General features: G+C 46.6%; 1 protein-coding gene across 1 annotated transcript; it reads left to right on the forward strand.

Annotated features, from left to right (window-relative positions):
- The first annotated feature begins 887 nt into the window (after positions 1-887).
- Positions 888-21,477, forward strand: LOC143784131 (cytochrome c oxidase subunit 6A, mitochondrial-like). The gene is made up of 3 exons (XM_077271972.1): positions 888-1,063; positions 19,069-19,211; positions 21,319-21,477. The coding sequence occupies exons 1-3, from the start codon at positions 979-981 to the stop codon at positions 21,412-21,414; spliced, it is 324 nt and encodes a 107-aa protein (XP_077128087.1). The 5' UTR covers positions 888-978; the 3' UTR covers positions 21,415-21,477.
- The last annotated feature ends 528 nt before the right edge of the window (positions 21,478-22,005 follow it).

Here is a 22,005-nt window from a genome sequence, read left to right on the forward strand (position 1 = left end):
ACATATTATAGCAATACAGTAACCGTGCACCTTGGTGCCTATAAGGTTCTATGCATAATAAAACACAAGAAGCACATGACTATCCCAGAGCTAGGGAAGGCCGGGAGCGCCCCCGCGCTGCACACCACTGCTGACGTCACGACCAGGGCCAAGCTCCGGCCACGTTACCGCTATGTACAAGAATGAAGAGAGCATGGGGGGAACCCTGAGGAGCAGAAGGGAGAACCCTGAGGAGCAGAGGGGAGAACCCTGAGGAGCAGAGGGGAGAACCCTGAGGAGCAGAGGGGAGAACCCTGAGGAGCAGAGGGGAGAACCCTGAGGAGCAGAGGGGAGAACCCTGAGGAGCAGAGGGGAGAACCCTGAGGAGCAGAGGGGAGAACCCTGAGGAGCAGAGGGGAGAACCCTGAGGAGCAGAGGTGACACTGGTGGGAAAGAGGACTGGGGGGCAGAGAGGACAGTGATGGACACTGGGGGAATGGAATAGTGTGAATATGGGGGGCAGGGGACACGGATGAGATACATACTGGAAAGCAGAGGACGGGGCCGAATATTGAGCAGAAGGGAGCTATGGAGAAAAGGTGGAGACATTACGTCCACCCTGCCATCCCGTTACGTGCCATATGGTCTCTCTGTATGTGATGACGTCACACTGTACAAGATATGCAGGATGACGTGTCATGGAAGCCACCCGCAGAGGTCTCGCTGTGACTGTGGACTTCATTTCTAAGACTGAGGGTGCGCTGTAAGCTGGAGGCTCTATGCAGGGTGGTCAGTGGGTGAGGGGCATCGCTCACAGACCTGGGGGGGAGAGCCCTGTGCCATCCTGTACTGTGGATATAATGTGAGTGATGGCCACAGCTGAAGATCTGGCAGAGGCCCAAGACTCAGGGCTGGATCATTTCTCTCAGGATCTGATGACCTTCCCAGACTGCGCACAGATACCCCAACAAGCTCTGCAGCCACAAATTAAGGGTCGCAATGGCAAATCTAGGGGCTAAAGTGACCCTACAGATATTCCGGAGGCACCTGGCAACAGAAACCCACGGCCACGGGCCTGGAGGTGGTGAGTAGTAGGCAAGGTTACCCCAATGTCCTACAGGAGCTTTACTCCTTACCCTCCACGGGCTGCACTGAACTCACTCCACACCCTCCGATTATCGCACCCAGGGACCCCGCATCCTCCGATCACCGCACCTAGTGACCTTGTACCCTCCGATCCCCGCACCCAGTGACCTTGCACCCTCCAGCCACAGCATCCAGTGACCCTGCACCCCCCAGTCACCGCACCCAGTGACCCTGCACTCTCCAACCACAGCACCCAGTGACCCTGCACTCTCCATTCACAGCACCCAGTGATCTTGCACCATCCGATTACCACAACCAGCGACCTCGCACCCTCCGATCACTGCACCCAGTGACACTGAACCCTCCAATCATGGCACCCAGTGTCCCAAGTGACCCTACACACTACGACCACCACACCCAGTGACCTTGCACCTTCCGATCACTGCACCTAGCAACCCCGCACCCTCCGATCACCGCACCCAGTGACCCCGAACCTTCCAGTCACTTCACCCAGTGCCCCAAGTGACTGCACACTCCAATCACTGCACCCAATGACCTTGCACTCTCCGATCACCACACCAAGCGACCCCGAACCCTCCGATCACTGCACCTAGCGATCCCTCACCCTCCAAACACCACACCCACTTCCCCAAGTGACCATGCACCCTCCGATCACCACATCCATTGCCCAAAGTGACCCCACACCCACTGATCACCACATCCAATACCCCAAGTTACCCCTCACCCACCTGGTGACCCTGCACCCCCCACTCACTGCACCCAGTGACCCTGCACCCTCCAATCACTGCACCCTGTGACCTCGCTCCCTCCAAACACCGCACCCAGTGCCCTGTGCTGCCATCAGGATATTACTGCAGTAACTGCTGTATGGAGCTCGGTGAGCAGCAGTACAGAGGGGGGCCAGGAGGTCCGGGGCCACGCTTTTGTGCTTCTGCTCACCATGCCCCATTGTGCACTAAAGTGCTGCGCTGCTCCCTCCCTCCCTCCGCCTTCTCTGCACTATCGGTCAGGTGATGGCGACATGTACCAGATGCTAGAGGCAGAGCTGCGCCTGAAGGGGATCGTCAGGTAGGTAAGAATGGAAAAGTTTTTCTTCTTATAAAATGAATTAAGTGGGTGAGTTGGGGACTGCACATGATGAAGTGTGTCTGAGGGGGACTGCACATGATGAAGTGTGTCTGAGGGGGACTGCACATGATGAAGTGTGTCTGAGGGGAAGGACTGCACATGATGAAGTGTGTCTGATGGGGACTGCACATAATGAAGTGTGTCTGAGGGGGACTGCACATGATGAAGTGTGTCTGAGGGGGACTGCACATGATGAAGTGTGTCTGAGGGGAAGGACTGCACATGATGAAGTGTGTCTAAAGGGGAGGAGGACTGCACATGATGAAGTGTGCCATAGGGGAAGGAGGACTGCACATGATGAAGCGTGTCTGACGGGGGACTGCACATGATGAAGTGTGCCTGAGGGGAAGGAGGACTGCACATGATGAAGTGTGTCTGAGGGGGGACTGCACATGATGAAGTGTGTCTCAAGGGGAGGAGGACTGCACATGATGAAGTGTGTCTGAGAAGGGACTGCACATGATGAAGTGTGTCTGAGAAGGGACTGCACATGATGAAGTGTGTCTGAGGGGGAGGAGGACTGCACATGAAGTGTCTGAGGGGGACTGCACATGATATGAGTGGGGGGAGGGGGACTGCGCATGATGAAGTGTGTCTGAGGAGGGACTGCACATGATGAAGTGTGTCTGAGGCGGACTGCAGATGATGATGTGTGCCTGAGGGGGGACTGCACATGATGAAGTGAGTGGGGGTAGGGGGACTGTACATGATGAAGTGTGACTGAGGGGGACTGTACATGATGAAGTGAGTGGGGGGACTGCACATGATGAAGTGTGTCTGAGGGGGGACTGCACATGATGAAGTGAGTGGGTGTAGGGGGACTGCACATGATGAAGTGTGTCTGAGGGTAACTGCACATGGTGAAGTGTGTCTGAGGGGGGACTGCACATGAAGACGTGTCTGAGGGGGACTGTACATGATGAAGTGTGTCTGAGGGAGGAATGCACATGATGAAGTGTTTCTGAGGGGGACTGCACATGATGAACTGTGTCTGAGGGGGACTGCACATGATGAAGTGTTTCTGAGGAGGGACTGCACATGATGAAGTGTGTCTGAGGGGGACTGCACATGATGAAGTGTTTCTGAGGGGGGACTGCAAAAGATGAAGTGTTTCTGAGGGGGGACTGAACATGATGAAGTGTTTCTGAGGAAGGACTGCACATGATGAAGTGGGAGGAGGGAAACTGCGCATGATGAAGTGTGTTTGAGGGGGACTGCACATGATGAAGTGAGGAGACTGCACAAGATGAAGTGTGTCTGAGGGGGACTGCACATGATGAAGTGTTTCTGAGGGGGCAGCACATGATGAAGTGAGTGAGGGGACTTACACATGATGAAGTGTTTCTGAGGAGGGACTGCACATGATGACGTGTGTCTGAGGAGAACTGCACATGATGAAGTGTTTCTGAGGAGAACTGCACATGATGAAGTGTTTCTGAGGAGGGACTGCACACAAAGTGGGAGGAGGAGAACTGCACATGATAAAGTGTGTCTGAGGGGGACTGCACTTGATGAAGTGTGTCTGAGGGGGGACTGTCGCACATAATGAAGTGTGTCTGAGGGGGACTGCACATGATGAAGTGTTTCTGAGGGGGACTGCACATGATGAAGTGTGTCTAAGGGGGACTGCACATGATGAAGTGTGTCTAAGGGGGGACTGCACATGATGAAGTGTTTCTGAGGGGGACTGCACATGATGAAGTGTGTCTGAGGGGAACTGCACATGATGAAGTGTTTCTGAGGGGGACTGCACATGATGAAGTGTGTCTGAGTGGGACTGCACATGATGAAGTGAGTGAGGGGAACTGCACATGATGAAGTTGGAGGAGTTGAACTGCATATGATGATGTGAGTGAGGGGAACTGCATATGATGATGTGAGTGAGGGGAACTGCACATGATGAAGTGTTACTGAGGGGGACTGCACATGATGAAGTTGGAGGAGGTGAACTGTACATGATGTGAGTGAGGGGAACTGCACATGATAAAGTGTTTCTGAGAAGGGACTGCACATGATGAAGTGTGTGAACATAGGAGAATCAGTAGTAATCCGGTAAATAAGGTTAAAAAAATACAGATTTTATTTGAAAAATAAAATAAAAGATAGAAATAACAGTGTACCGTGATGCATTACAGGAATAAAACAGAAGCACCAAGGTCACCACTCCAAAATGCCGCAATAATTGCACATGAGCTATGCATCCAGCAATCAAAAGTGTAAAGTGCTAAAGTGTCAGAAAGTGAACCCTGGCAAGGGCCATCCCAGAGAAGCCACAGTCTGAAAACCGTCAATTAGATTCTAAGTACAAATCACATCAAGGAATGGCGCTTACCAGAGCTGAAGAGTGCTTCTGTTTTATTCCAGTAATGCGTCAGTAATGCGTCACGTTATACTGTTATTTATATCTTTTAATCTTTTTGAAATAAAATCTGTATTTTTTAACCTTATTCACCGGATTACTCCTGATTCTCCTATTTTTGCATGATCTTTTCTGGAGTTGGTGTGTTGTTCTATTTAGGGTGGGTTACTACTTAGAACCGCCACCCTGCATCTAGTATGCAGCTGACGCCGCCCCATGAAGAAGCTAAGGGCGAAACGTGCGTCGAGGCGAGGGGGAGCACCTGGACCATCCTGCCTTCATTGTGGCCCCTGAGTTGTAAGGTAATATGACCGTTTACTTATGATTTGGTGTTTTGATTTATGCATTTACCTTATATGTGTATTTTCAGTGGGCCTCTCCATCTTCTGTATCTATTTGCCTCAGTACGCGTAAGTTATCCACTTTTGGGATTTATTTGATTGATTCATGTCAGCTATGTACCTGCTAGCAGCACATGTGACTTTTGGATACCACATCGGGCTATTTATTGTACAGTCTTTATTCCATTGTACAGGATGGCACTGGGTTCCCCCTACAGGGTACACCTTGTGTCTATCATCTTAAACCTTTTTTTTACCTTTTTATATATAATTAATAAAGCTTTAAGTTTTTAAATATTATTTGGAGCTCTTCCTATAACTAGTTTTTCTGACTAGACTTTGTTGTTATTGAACATGATGAAGTGTGTCTGGGGGGACTGCACATGATGAAGTGTGTCTGGGGGGACTGCACATGATGAAGTGGGGGTGAAGGGGAACTGCACATGATAAGGTGAGAGGGGGATGGGGGACTGCACATGATGAAGTATGGGGGACTGCACATGATGAAGTATGGGGGACTGCAAATGATGAAGTGGAGGTGAGGGGGGACTACAAATGATGAAGTATGGGGGACTGCAAATTAAAGTGGGGAGACTGGGATTGCAAATGATGAATTCAGTGTGAGGGTCAGGGGTCAGCAATTGAATTGAAGGTGGAGGGTGGGGAGAGCAAATTATGAATTGAAGGTGGGAGGTGGGGAGAGCATATGATAACCTGGGGGAGAGCAAATAACAATGAATTTTGAGGGTGGGGAGTAAATGATGTATTGAATGTTGAGGAGAGCAGTTGATAATGAAGAGAGGGAAGACATGACAATGAATTGGGGAGAAAAGGGCATGTAAATATAATGAATCGGAGGAGCGGGGTCCGTTGAGGATACAGTGACTGGTAATGAAGTGGGGAAAGAGAAAAGGGTCTAATTAACTTATATATTAGGTGGGGAAAGTGGCCATGTATAGTTAGTGGAGACACAGTGGGGGATTATAATTTATATTTGTAATTATGGTTGCATAATAACTAATTATATATTTGTGGGGACACATCTGTTTTCAGCTGTGTAGTGTAGAAGAAAGGGAAAACATAGGGAATGTGCTCTGGAAACCATGCTCTAGATAACTGTGTATTCTTTTATGCAGAGACAAGTCCTGGCTGGAAGAAGTGATGCCGGTCTGCGCTGGATGAAGAAGAAAAGTAAAGATGAAGGACTTCAGCTAGAGACGTCAATGGTAAGTCAGTGTGTTAACTGTACATTGACACTATATACTGTATACTATATACAGAGCTCCTGTGTATAATGTCAATGGTGATCACTGTATTGCCTGTACACTGACACTGTATACAGAGCTCCTGTGTATAATGTCACTGGTGATGCCTGTATTACTTGTACCCTGACACTGTATACAGAGATTCTGTGTATAATGTCACTGGTGATCACTGTATTACCTGTACACTGACACTATAGAGCTCCTGTGTATAATGTCACTGGTGATCACTGTATTACCTGTACACTATATACAGAGCTCCTGTGTATAATGTCACTGGTGATTACTGTATTACATGTACACTGACACTATATACAAAACTCGTGTATAATGTCACTGGTGATCACTGTATTACCTTTACACTATATACAGAGCTCCTGTGTATAATGTCGCTAGTGATCACTGTATTACCTGTACACTGACACTATATACAGAGCTACTGTGCACAATGTCACTGGTGATCACTGTATTACCTGTACACTGACACTATAGAGCTCCTGTGTATAATGTCATCAGTAATCACTGTATTACCTGCACTCTATATACAGAGCTCCTGTGTATAATGGCACTGGTGATCCCTGTATTACCTGTACACTGACACTATATACAGAGCACCTGTGTATAATATCACTGGTGATCAGTGTATTACCTGTACACTGACACTATATACAGAGCTCCTGTGTATAATGTCACTGGTGATCACTGTATTACCTGTACACTGACACTAAATACAGAGCTCCTGTGTATAATGTCACTGGTGATCACTGTATTACTGTACACTGACACTATGTTCAGAGCTCCTGTTTATAATGTAACTGGTGATTCCTGTATTACCTGTACACTGACATTATATACAGGCCTCTAGTTTATAATGTCACCAGTGATGCCTGTATTACATATACCCTGACACTATATACAGAGATACTGTGTATAATATCACTGGTGATCACTGTATTACCTGTACACTATACACTATATACAGAACTCGTGTATAATGTCACTGGTGAACACTGTACTACCTGTACACTATATACAGAGCTCCTGTGTATAATGTCACTAGTGATCACTGTATTACCTGTACACTATATACAGAGCTCCTGTGTATAATGTCACTGGAGATCACTGTATTACCTGTACACTATATACAGAGCTCCTGTGTATAATGTCACTGGGGATCACTGTATTACCTGTACACTATATACAGAGCTCCTGTGTATAATGTCACTGGGGATCACTGTATTACCTATACAGTATATATAGAGTTCCTGTTTATAATGTCACTGGTGATCACTGTAATACCTGCTTACTATATACTATGTACAGAGCTCCTGTGTATAATGTCGCTGGTGATCAATGTATTACATGCACACTGACACTATACACAGAACTCTTCTATAATGTCACTGGGGATCACTGTATTACCTATACACTATATACAGAGTTCCTGTTTATAATGTCACTGGTGATCACGTTATTACCTGCATACTATATACTATGTACAGAGCTACTGTGTATAGTGTCACTGGTGATCACTGTATTAAATGTACACTGACACCATATACAGAGCTCCTGTGTGTAATATCACTGGTGATCACTGTATTACATGTACACTGACACTATATACAGAGCTCCAGTGTATAATGTCACTGGTGATCCCTGTATTACCTGTACAATGACACTATATACAGAACTCCTGTGTATAATATCACCGGTGAACACTATTACGGGTACACTGACTATATATACAGAGCTCTTGTGTATAATGTCACTGGAGATCACTGCATTATCTGTACACTGACACTATATACAGAGCTCCTGTGTATAATGTCACTGGTGATCACTGTATTACCTGTACACTGACAATATATACAGAGCTCCTGTGCATAATATCACCGGTGAACACTATTACAGATACACTGACTATATATACAGGGCTCTTGTGTATAATGTCACTGGAGATCACTGTATTATCTGTACACTGACACTATATACAGAGCTCCTGTGTATAATGTCACTGGTGATCACTGTATTACCTGTACACTGACGCTATATACAGAGCTCCTGTGTATAATGTCACTCATGATCACTGTATTACCTGTACACTGACACTATATACAGAGCTCCTGTGCATAATATCACCGGTGAACACTATTACAGATACACTGACTATATATACAGGGCTCTTGTGTATAATGTCACTGGAGATCACTGTATTATCTGTACACTGACACTATATACAGAGCTCCGGGGTATAATGTCACTGGTGATCACTGTATTTTCTGTGAACATACACTATATACAGAGCTCCTGTGTATAATGTCATCAGTGATCAGTGTCTTACCTGTACACTATACACTGTATACAGAGCTACTGTGTATAATATCAATGGTGATCACTGTATTACATGTACACTGACACTTTATACAGAGATTCTGTGTATGTCATCAGTAATCACTGTATTACGTGTACACTATACACCATATACAGAGCTCCTGTGTATGTCAATAGTGATCCCTCTATTACCTATACACTATACACTATATACAGTGCTCCTGATTATAATGGCACTGGTGATCACTGTACTACCTGTACACTGACACTATATACAGGCCTCTAGTGTATAATGTCACCGGTGATGCCTGTATTACATGTACCCTGACACTATATACAGAGATACTGTGTATAATATCACTGGTGATCACTGTATTACCTGTACACCGACACTATATACAACACTCGTGTATAATGTCAGTGGTGATCCCTGTATTACCTGTACACTATATACAGAGCTCTTGTGTATAATGTCACTGGGGATCACTGTCTTACCTATACACTATATACAGAGTTCCTGTTTATAATGTCACTGGTGATCACTATTACCTGCGTACTATATACTATGTACAGAACTACTGTGTATAGTGTCACTGGTGATCACTGTATTAAATGTACACTGACACTATACACAGAGCTCCTGTGTATTGTCACTTGTAGACAGTGTATTACCTGTACACTATACACTATATACAGAGCTCCTGTGTAAAATGTCACTGATGATCACTATTATCTGTGAACTATACACTATATATAGAGCTCCTGTGTATAATGTCACTGGCGATCACTGTATTACCTGTGCACTATACACTATATACAGAGCTCCTTTGTATAATGTCACTGGTAATCACTGTATTTTCTGTACACTATACCCTATATACAGAGCTCCTGTGTATAATATCACTGGTGATCCCTGTATTACCTGTACACTATGTACAGAGCTCATGTTTATAATGTCACTGGTGATCACTGCTTTACCTGTACACTATGTACAGAGCTCCAGTGTATATCACTGGTGATCCCTGTATTACCTGTACACTGACACTATACAGAGCTCCTGTGTATAATGTCACTGGTGATCATTGAAATACCTGTACACCAACACTATAAACAGAGCTCCTGTGTATAATGTCACTGGTGACCACTTCATTACCTGTACACTATACACTATATACAGAGCTCCTTTGTATAATATCACTGGTGATCCCTGTATTACCTGTACACTGACACTAAATACAGAACTCATGTGTATAATGTCACTAGTGATCACTGTATTACCTGTACAATATCATTATATACAGAGCTCCTGTGTATAACGTGACTGGTGATCTATGTATTATCTGTACACTGACACTATATACAGAGCTCCAGTGTATAATGTCGCTGGTGATCACTATTACCTGTACACTGACACTATATACAGAGCTACAGTGTATAATGTCACAGGTAATCACTGTATTTTCTGTACACTATACCCTATATACAGAGCTCCTGTGTATAATATCACTGGTGATCCCTGTATTACCTGTACACTGTACACTACATACAGAGCTCCTGTGTATAATGTCACTAGTGATCCCTGTATTACCTGTACACTGACACTATATACAGAGCTCCTGTGTATAATATCACTGGTGATCCCTGTATTACCTGTACACTGTACACTACATACAGAGCTCCTGTGTATAATGTCACTGGTGATCACTGCTTTACCTGTACACTATATACAGAGCTCCTGTGTATATCACTGGTGATCCCTGAATTACCTGTACACTGACACTATATACAGAGCTCCTGTGTATAATGTCACTGGTGATCCCTGTATTACCTGTACACTGTACACTACATACAGAGCTCTTGTGTATAATGTCACTGGTGATCCCTGTATTACCTGTACACTGACATTATATACAGAGCTCCTGTGTATAATGTCACTGGTGATCCCTGTATTACCTGTACACTACATACAGAGCTCCTGTGTATATTGTGACTGGTGATCTATGTATTACCTGTACACTGCCACTATATACAGAGCTCCTTTGTATAATGTCACTGGTAATCACTGTATTTTCTGTACACTATACCCTATATACAGAGCTCCTGTGTATAATATCACTGGTGATCCCTGTATTACCTGTACACTGACACTATATACAGAGCTCCTGTGTATAATATCACTGGTGATCCCTGTATTACCTGTACATTGACACTATATACAGAGCTCCTGTTTATAATGTCACTGGTGATCACTGCTTTACCTGTACACTATATACAGAGCTCCTGTGTATATCACTGGTGATCCCTGAATTACCTGTACACTGACACTATATACAGAGCTCCTGTGTATAATGTCACTGGTGATCCCTGTATTACCTGTACACTGTACACTACATACAGAGCTCCTGTGTATATTGTGACTATTGATCTGTGTATTACCTGTACACTGACACTATATACAGAGCTCCTGTGTATAATGTCACTGGTGATCACTGTATTACCTGTACACTGACACTATATACAGAGCTCCTTTGTATAATGTCACTGGTGATCACTGTATTTTCTGTACACTATACCCTATATACAGAGCTCCTGTGTATAATATCACTGCTGATCCCTGTATTACCTGTACACTGACACTATATACAGAGCTCCTGTGTATAATATCACTGGTGATCCCTGTATTACCTGTACATTGACACTATATACAGAGCTCCTGTTTATGTCACTGGTGATCACTGCTTTACCTGTACACTATGTACAGAGCTCCTGTGTATATCACTGGTGATCCCTGTATTACCTGTACACTGACACTATATACAGAGCTCGTGTGTATAATGTCACTGGTGATCACTGTATTACCTGTACACTATGTACAGAGCTCCTGTGTATATCACTGGTGATCACTGTATAACCTGTACACTATGTACAGAGCTCCTGTGTATATCACTGGTGATCCCTGTATAACCTGTACACCGACACTATATACAGAGCTCCTGTGTATAATGTCACTGGTGACCACTTCATTACCTGTACACTGTATACTATATACAGAGCTCCTGTGTATAATATCACTGGTGATCCCTGTATTACCTGTACACTGACACTAAATACAGAACTCATGTGTATAATGTCACTAGTGATCACTGTATTACCTGTACAATATCATTATATACAGAGCTCCTGTGTATAACGTGACTTGTGATCTATGTATTATCTGTACACTGACACTATATACAGAGCTCCAGTGTATAATGTCACTGGTGATCACTATTACCTGTACACTGACACTATATACAGAGGTCCGGTGTATAATGTCACTGGTGATCATTGTATTACCTGTACACTGACACTATATACAGAGCTCCTGTGTATATTGTGACTGGTGATCATTGTATTACCTGTACACTGACACTATATACAGAGCTCCTGTGTATATTGTGACTGGTGATCTATGTATTACCTGTACACTGACACTATATACAGAGCTCCTGTGTATAATGTCACTAGTGATCCCTGTATTACCTGAACACTGACACTATATACAGAGCTCCTGTGTATAATGTCACTGGTGATCCCTGTATTACCTGTACACTGACATTATATACAGAGCTCCTGTGTATAATGCAACTGGTGATCACTGTATTACCTGCACACTGACACTATATACAGAGCTCCTGTGTATAATGTCACTGGTGATCCCTGTATTACCTGTACACTGACACTATATACAGAGCTCCTGTGTATAATGTCACTGGTGATCACTGTATTACCTATACACTATATATAGAGCTCCTGTGTATAACATGATTGGTGATCCCTGTATTACCTGTATATTGACACTGTATACAGAGCTCCAGTGTATAATGTCACTGGTGATCACTATTACCTGTTCACTGACACTATATACAGAGGTCCGGTGTATAATGTCACTGGTGATCACTGTATTGCCTGTACCTGTACACTGACACTATATACAGAGCTCCTGTGTATAACGTGACTGGTGATCTATGTATTACCTGTACACTGACACTATATACAGAGCTCCTGTGTATAACGTGACTGGTGATCTATGTATTACCTGTACACTGACACTATATACAGAGCTCCTGTGTATAATATCACTGGTGATCTATGTATTACCTGTACACTGACACTATATACAAAGCTCCTGTGTATAATGTCACTGGTGATCACTGTAATACATGTACACTGAGAGTATACACAGATCTCATGTGTATAATGGCACTTATTATTGTGTTTTTTTATTTTTTAATTATCAGTATTGTAGTATGCGGTCACTATATGGTGTAATATGTGGTCTAGTCATCGTGTGGTGGTATTTGCTCCTTGTATGTGTTATTATTTGGTCACTATGTGATGGTAATATGTGGTCTGGTCACAGTGTGGTTGTATTTGTGTCATGTCGGACGCTGTTCAGACCAGGTCGTCCGACAGACAGCGGTAATTCCGCTTTTGACCACTATTTGCTCATTGGCGTCTGCTAGATTTTGTCTAGCTGTTCCGGGGTTAATTTACCTGATCCTCGGATTGGAAGCTGGGCCATTCCCATGGCCTTTAAATAGTTCTCCTGATCATTGGGCGTCGCCGATTATAGCTTCTGTCTTGCGTTGTTATCTCAGTCTGGAGTGGAGAGCTGGTGGTTGGAGATTCGTTGCTGGTGGTGTATATTCCTTCGTCTGATTTACTCCTTCCTATATTTGTGTTTATTTTGCCCTGCACATTTATAGTGTATTCCTGAGTGTCTGCGGCGTGGTGTATATTTTCCTTTATCCTTGTCTGTGCTAACTGTGGGTATTGGTGTATTACCTCTTCACTGGGTGGTGGGTGGAGGTTTCAGCCTATGGCTGAGCTCAGGAGTTAGGGTGAGGTTCGAGGCCTGAACATGCACACCATCAGTGTAAACTTCAGGTAGAAGGTCAGTCAGGATTTCCCTAGTCTTAGGGAAATTGCAGGAGCCCGGGTTATTAGCTCTCGCTCACCAAGTCTCTCCCTGACATTATAATCGGCCCAACAACAACAAAGAAAAAAAAAAAAAGGGGTTTCTTTTTTTTTTTTTGTCATGGATCCCATGACTTCCATAACCCGCCAGTTGGAGGCGCTGTCCCTACAGGTCACTGAGTTGAGGGGGGCAGTGCAGCAACAGGGACTAGCAGTGTCCAATATGCAAGCTGGAGCGACATGAAGAGTTACTGAGCCTAAATTTCCGTTGCCTGAAAAATTTGCTGGGGAACGCAGTAAATTTGTTTCTTTTCGTGAAGCTTGCAAACTATATTTCCGTATGCGCCCAATATCTTCGGGTAATGAGTGGGGATCCCCAAGCATGGGCGTTTTCTTTGCCATCTGATTCTGCGGCATTTGTCTCTGTGGAGAGTTTTTTTTCTTCTCTTGGGAAAATCTACGATGAACCTGACCGATGGCTCTGGCAGAATCTAAGATACGCTCTATTCGCCAGGGGGAGCGAGTTGCAGAGGATTACTGTTCTGAATTTCGTCGCTGGGCGATCGATACCCAATGGAATGATGCAGCATTGCGGAGTCAGTTTATACATGGGATTTCTGGAAGGGTTAAAAAAGCCCTTCTGATGTACGAGACTCCTACTTCTCTAGATTCCGCTATGAGTCTGGTTGTCCGCATTGATCGCCGTTTACGTCAGGGGGAGCATGAGACACCGCCTATGGGAGAGGGTTTAGGTTCACGTGAGGTTGCTGCAGGTGAGCCCACGGAGCCTATGCAGATCGCAGGGGTGTCACATGTCAAGCATCAAGCCCCTGAGCTCAGGAAGCAGGGAGCCTGTTTTTACTGTGGTAAAACTGGTCATTTTATTAACATCTGTCCTCTGCTGCCTAAGAAAAATGCAACGGCGGAAAACTTCTGAGCTCAGAGGGTGTGGAGGAGACCAGTCTGAGCTTATGTATATCCTCCATAGTGGTTTCTCAGTGCATGCTCCCTGCTAAGGTTTTTGTTGCTGGCAGTGAGCTGCCAATTACTGTTTTTGTGGATAGTGGTTCAGCCACAAATCTTATTGATGAGGGGTTTGCGCGCACAGCAGGTTTTAGGATTGAAAAACTGTCTCGTCCTATCCGCGTGGTCACCATCAATGCTGCTCCTCTCTCTCAGGGGGAGATTACTGAATTTGTGGCTGAGGTGAAACTCCACATTGGGGTTCTACATTCCGAGCGGGTTACATGTAAGGTGCTCAGGAATCTTCCTGCTCAGGTGGTTTTGGGTTTTCCTTGGTTGTCTATGCACAACCCGGTAATTGACTGGAAAACTCAGGACGTAATTCAGTGGAGCGAGTTCTGCCAGGAGAATTTCCTGGCCACATGTGTGTCCGCGGTGACTTCAAGCGTTCCGGAGTCACTTCTGGATTTTGTGGATGTGTTCTCTGAGAAGGGTTGTTCAGAGTTGCCGCCACATCGTCCTTATGACTGTTCTATCAGGTTTAAACCAGGGGCCAAATTACCTAAAGCAAGGATGTTTAACATCTCCGGTCCGGAGAGACAAGCGTTAAAAGATTACATTGCGGAAAGCTTGAACAAAGGGCACATCAGGCGGTCATCCTCGCCGGTGGCAGCAGGGTTCTTCTTCGTGAAGAAGAAAGATGGCAGATTACGCCTGTGTTTGGATTTCAGGGAGTTGAACCAGATTACGGTTCGTGATCCATACCCTATGCCACTGATACCAGATTTGTTCAACCAGGTGGCGGGTGCTAAGTGGTTTACCAAGCTTGACCTCAGGGGGGCGTGCAACCTCATAAGAGTCCTTCAAGGTGATGAGTGGAAGACGGCTTTTAATACCCCTGAGGGTCATTTTGAAAATTTGGTGATGCCGTTTGGGTTGACTAACGCACCTGCAGTGTTCCAACATTTCATAAATGATGTGTTCTCACATGTTTTGGGGAAATTCGTTATCGTGTACCTAGATGACATTCTCATATATTCTTGCGACTGTGATGCTCATTTAGATCATGTCAGGCAGGTGTTACAGCTTCTCAGAGAGAATAAGCTGTATGCTAAACTTGAGAAATGTGTATGTTCTGTTCAAGAGTTGCCTTTCTTGGGTTATATTGTGTCTGCTTCTGGTTTTAAAATGGACGCTGCTAAGGTGCAAGCGGTGCTGCATTGGGAACGTCCTGATAACCTGAAAGCACTTCAGCGGTTCCTTGGGTTTTCTAACTACTATAGGAAATTTATCAAGGATTTTTCCATCATTGCTAAACCGCTAACTGACATGACTAAAAAGGGTACCAATTTCTCCGTTTGGCCTGAGGCTGCTGTGCGCACATTTAAATTTCTTAAGAACAGTTTTGTTTCGGCCCCCATTCTTGTGCAGCCAGACGTGTCGAAGCCTTTTGTTGTGGAGGTCGATGCGTCTGAGGTAGGTGTGGGGGCGGTACTATCACAAGGCTCATCTTTGAGTGGTTTGCGTCCGTGCGCCTATTTCTCCAAGAAACTGTCGTCCGCCGAACGTAACTACGATATCGGCAACAGGGAGTTGTTGGCAATCAAGTTGGCCTTTGAGGAATGGCGACACTTCTTGGAGGGGTTGGTTCATCAGGTTACTGTTATTACCGACCATAAGAATCTGCTGTATTTGGAGTCAGCCAAGCGTCTGTCCCCCAGGCAGGCTCGCTGGGCATTGTTTTTCACGCGGTTCAATTTTGTGGTCACTTACAGACCGGGGTCTAAAAACACTAAGGCGGATGCTCTGTCCAGGTGTTTTCTGGGGGGAGAACCTCGGGAAGATCCAGTACCCATCCTCCAAAAGGGTGTTGTGGTTTCGGCTCTCACTACCGAGGTTGAGGCTGAGATCGCCGAGGCTCAGGAGGAGGTACCATCTGAGCTTCCCGTCAACAAATCTTTTGTTCCGCTTCATCTCCGCCTAAAGGTTTTGGCGGACCATCATGATGCCATCCTGGCTGGTCACCCAGGGGTTAGAGGTACCTTGGAGTTGGTGTCACGGCGGTTTTGGTGGCCCAAGATCTGACAGGATGTGGTCTCATACGTGGCAGCTTGTACCACGTGCGCTAGGGCTAAGACGCCCCGCTCCCATCCTGTTGGCACACTACTTCCTCTTGAGGTGCCTAGTAAGCCATGGACGGAAATCTCCATGGATTTCATCACTGATTTGCCCTCATCAGCTGGAAACACGGTCATCTTGGTGATTGTTGATCGGTTTTCTAAAATGTCGCACTTTGTGTCTTTGCCTGCGTTGCCTAACGCTAAGACTCTGGCTCAGGTATTTGTGCAGGAGGTGGTCAGACTTCATGGGGTTCCATCTGACATCGTGTCTGATAGGGGGTCTCAGTTTGTGGCAAAATTTTGGAGAGCGTTTTGCTCACGGCTGGGAATCAAGTTATCTCATTCTTCGGCGTTTCATCCTCAGTCAAATGGTCAGACTGAGCGTATGAACCAAAATTTGGAACAGTACTTACGCTGCTTTGTCTCGGATAACCAGGAGGAGTGGTCTACATTTCTTCCTTTGGCTGAGTTTGCCATCAATAATCACCGCCAGGAGTCGTCTGGGGAGTCTCCGTTTTTTTGTGTTTACGGGCTACATCCTCAATTTTGTACCTTGAGTCAGAGGGGCTCTTCCGGCGTTCCGGAGGAGGACCAGTTAGGAGCACAATTATCATCAGTCTGGAGGAGAGTTAAACAGCGCCTGCTGAGTGTGGGTGCTAGGTACAAACGTGTGGCTGACAGTAGGCGTGTGCCAGGTCCGGACCTGAGTGTGGATGACTGGGTCTGGTTATCCACAAAAAACATAAGACTCAAAATACCATCCCTTAAATTGGGTCCACGGTTTATTGGTCCATTTAGGGTCACCGCCGTCATTAACCCAGTTGCATACCGATTGGAGCTCCCTACAGTGTATAAGATACACAACGTGTTCCACAGGTCTCCTAAAGAAGGTGGTGGGTTCTGTGGATGCGGAGCCTATGCCACCTCCAGTCTTGGTGGATGGTAATTTGGAGTTTGAAGTCTCCAAGGTGGTTGACTCTCGTGTAGTGCGTCGCACTTTACAGTACTTGGTACACTGGCGTGGTTATGGGCCTGAGGAGAGGTCCTGGGTACCAGCCTTGGACGTTCATGCTGACCGGCTGGTCAGGTTGTTTCACCGCCGTCATCCGGACAAGCCGGGTCCTATAAGCCGTGAGGGCCCTGGGGTCCCTCATAGAAGGCGGGGTACTGTCATGTCGGACGCTGTTCAGACCAGGTCGTCCGACAGACAGCGGTAATTCCGCTTTTGACCACTATTTACTCATTGGCGTCTGCTAGATTTTGTCTAGCTGTTCCGGGGTTAATTTACCTGATCCTCGGATTGGAAGCTGGGCCATTTCCATGGCCTTTAAATAGTTCTCCTGTTCATTGGGCGTCGCCGATTATAGCTTCTGTCTTGTGCGTTGTTATCTCGGTCTGGAGTGGAGAGCTGGTTTGGAGATTCGTTGCTGGTGGTGTATTTTCCTCTGTCTTATTTACTCCTTCCTATATTTGTATTTATTTTGCCCTGCACATTTATAGTGTATTCCTGAGTGACTGCGGCGTGGTGTATATTTTCCGTTATCCTTGTCTGTGCTAACTGTGGGTATTGGTGTATTACCTCTTCACTGGGTGGAGGGAGGTGGTTTCAGCCTAAGGCTGAGCTCAGGAGTTAGGGTGAGGTTCGAGGCCTGGACATGCACACCATCAGTGTAAACTTCAGGTAGAAGGTCAGTCAGGATTTCCCTAGTCTTAGGGAAATTGCAGGAGCCCGGGTCATTAGCTCTCGCTCACCAAGTCTCTCCCTGACAATTTGTCCTTTGCATGTGGTATTAATTGTCATTTTTAAATAATTATATGACTCATTCCCTTAAAGAAAAATACATAAAAATATACCTAAAAAGAGTATTGGATACTTTAGGAAATATTTATTTGGTTAGAGTAGAGAAGGGCCCAACCAAAAGAATCTACCTTGTCGTGGTGGCTTAAAAATTCTTTTGACCAGAGCAAAAGCTGCTGGTTATGAATGTGATCTGGTGTTTTATGGGAACTGTTAATGTGTGATTGGTGAGGACGTAGTGGAAAAGCTGTGTTTTTCCAAGAATGGGCAGTGGGACTGTGGAAGGCTCAAAGGGTTGGGGCGGAGATGGGGTGGAGTCTGGGCAGAGTCTCAAGAGGGCCTGAAAATTTTGCCAGTATGGGGCCCCCAAATTCTTAGTGGCAGCCCTGCCAGTGCCCCAAGTGACCCGCACCCATCAATCACCTGTCCGCGTGCCCCAAGTGACCCCTCACTAAGTGCCCGCACACCCTCCAATCACCGCACCCAGTGCCTCCTGTAACACCGCACCCTCTTATCAGCATACCCAATGCCCTCAGTAACCCCACACCCAATGATTACTGCACCCAGTGACCAGCATCCTGTGTTCACCACATTCAGTGCCTCTACTGAACCCGCACCCTCCGTCACTGCATCCAGTGCCCCTGCACCCTGCAATCACTGCGCCCAGTGTACTCATCTCTTTGAGGCATGGAATACTATCTCTATCTCCTCTGTTGCTCAGCTCGCACCTGGAAGATCCTGACCTTCCTTGTGGCTCTTCCGGGAGTTGGTGTCTGTATGCTGAATGCCTGGCTCCAGAAACAGAACCACCCACACGAGAACCCAGAATTCCGAGCCTATGATCATCTACGCATACGTACAAAGGTAAAGGGAGGACTACACAGGCCATCAAATCGGTACTGACACCAGAACCGCAACAAACACAGGGCCCAAAAAAACCAGAACCTCCTCCATGATGTAGGTGACAGTCCGGAACCCACTCAGAACCTCCACAATAATGTATGTGACAGTCCGGACCACACCCAGAACCTCCTCCATGATGTATGTGATAGTCCGGACCACACAGATCCTCCATCGTAATGTATGTGACAGTCCAGACCACACCCAGGACCACCACCGTAATGTATGCACAGTCCGGACCACACCCAGAACCTCCACCATAATGTATGGGACAGTCCAGACCACACCCAGAACCTCCTCCATAATGTATGTGACAGTCCAGACCACACCCAGAACCTCCTCCATAATGTATGTGACAGTCCGGACCACACCCAGAACCTCCTCCATAATGTATGTGACAGTCCAGACCACACCCAGAACCTCCACCATAATGTATGGGACAGTCCAGACCACACCCAGAACCTCCTCCATAATGTATGTGATAGTCCGGACCACACAGATCCTCCATCGTAATGTATGTGACAGTCCAGACCACACCCAGGACCACCACCATAATGTATGCACAGTCCGGACCACACCCAGAACCTCCACCATAATGTATGGGACAGTCCAGACCACACCCAGAACCTCCACCATAAGGTATGGGACAGTCCAGACCACACCCAGAACCTCCACTGTATTGTATGTGACAGTCCAGACCACACCCAGAAACTCCACCGTAATGTATGTGACAGTCCAGACCACACCCAGAACCTCCACTGCATTGTATGTGAGAGTCCGGACAACACCCAGAACCTCCTCCATAATGTATGTGACAATCCGGACCTCCCAGAACCTCCACCATAAGGTATGTGACAGTCCGGACCACACCCAGAACCTCCACCGTAATGTATGTGACAGTCCGGACCACACCCAGAACCTCCACCATAAGGTATGTGACAGTCCGGACCACACCCAGAACCTCCACCGTAATGTATGTGACAGTCCGGACCACACCCAGAACCTCCACCGTAATGTATGTGACAGTCCAGACCACACCCAGAACCTCCACTGCATTGTATGTGAGAGTCTGGACAACACCCAGAACCTCCTCCATAATGTATGTGACAATCCGGACCTCCCAAAACCTCCTCCATAATGTATGTGAGAGTCCGGACCACACCCAGAACCTCCACCATAAGGTATGGGACAGTCCAGACCACACCCAGAACCTCCACTGTATTGTATGTGACAGTCCGGACCACACCCATAACCTCCACCATAATGTATGTGACAATCCAGACCTCCCAGAACCTCCACCATAATGTATGTGACAGTCCGGACCACACCCAGAACCTCCACCATAAGGTATGGGACAGTCCAGACCACACCCAGAACCTCCACTGTATTGTATGTGACATTCCGGACCACACCCAGAACCTCCACCATAATGTATGTGACAATCCGGACCTCCCAAAACCTCCTCCATAATGTATGTGACAATCTGGACCACACCCATAACCTCCTCCATAATGTATGTGACAATCCGGACCACACCCAGAACCTCCACTGTATTGTATGTGACAGTCCGGACCACACCCATAACCTCCACCATAATGTATGTGACAATCCAGACCTCCCAGAATCTCCACCATAATGTATGTGACAGTCCGGACCACACCCAGAACCTCCACCATAAGGTATGGGACAGTCCAGACCACACCCAGAACCTCCACTGTATTGTATGTGACAGTCCGGACCACACCCAGAACCTCCTCCATAATGTATGTGACAATCCGGACCTCCCAAAACCTCCTCCATAATGTATGTGACAATCCGGACCACACCCAGAACCTCCTCCATAATGTATGTGACAATCCGGACCACACCCAGAACCTCCACTGTATTGTATGTGACAGTCCGGACCACACCCAGGACCACCACTGTATTGTATGTGACAGTCCGGGTTACTCCACAGTTCTTCATTGTCCCGGTCTCCATCTTTCCTTGGTCTTTTTTTTTAGGTCCAGCCTCGATGTCAGGTCCGATTAACAGTCACATGATCCTTACAACTTCATATTTTTTTCTCCAGCGTTTTCCGTGGGGCGATGGAAATCACACCCTGTTCCATAACCCGCACAGCAATGCTTTGCCCAGCGGGTACGAAGAATCCAGCCACGAACACTGACGTCCGGATGAGGGTGAAGCCGATATAATGATTGATCTCCAATAAAGAGTGATCTGAACACAAGCTGCCGTGTGGAATCCATTTTTACGAGACACTGCAGTAATCCTGGCATTGGATGAAGGCGCCCACTGCGCCCTGGCCCCAGACAGTACTGTAATCCAGAGGGTGAAATCGCCCACATACCTATGGCCCAGGAACTGGGGTAATTCAGAGGGTGAAAGTGCCCACAGAGATCCAGCCCAGGCACCAGACACTGTGCTAATTCAGTGGGTGAATGCACCCTCCATGCCCCGGCACTGGCACCAGACACTGTGGTATTCCAAAGGGTGAAAGCACCCACAGTGCCATGGCCTGACACCAGACACCATGGTAATTCAGAGGGTGAAGGCACTCACCGTGCCACAGCCCTGGCACCACACACTGAGGTAATCCAGATGGTGAAGGCACCCACCGTGCCCCATGTCACGATTCACACCGTGACTGTCAAGTTCCCTTAGCCGCGGCCAGCAATTTGTCACGAAATCCACAGGGATTCCTGACCACAGCCACCAATATGTCACGGATTGGGGTGACTTTAGACCAACAGACGGC

This window comes from Ranitomeya variabilis, chromosome 7 (assembly GCF_051348905.1).
Source record: "Ranitomeya variabilis isolate aRanVar5 chromosome 7, aRanVar5.hap1, whole genome shotgun sequence".
In the NCBI taxonomy this organism is placed as follows: Eukaryota; Metazoa; Chordata; class Amphibia; order Anura; family Dendrobatidae; genus Ranitomeya; species Ranitomeya variabilis.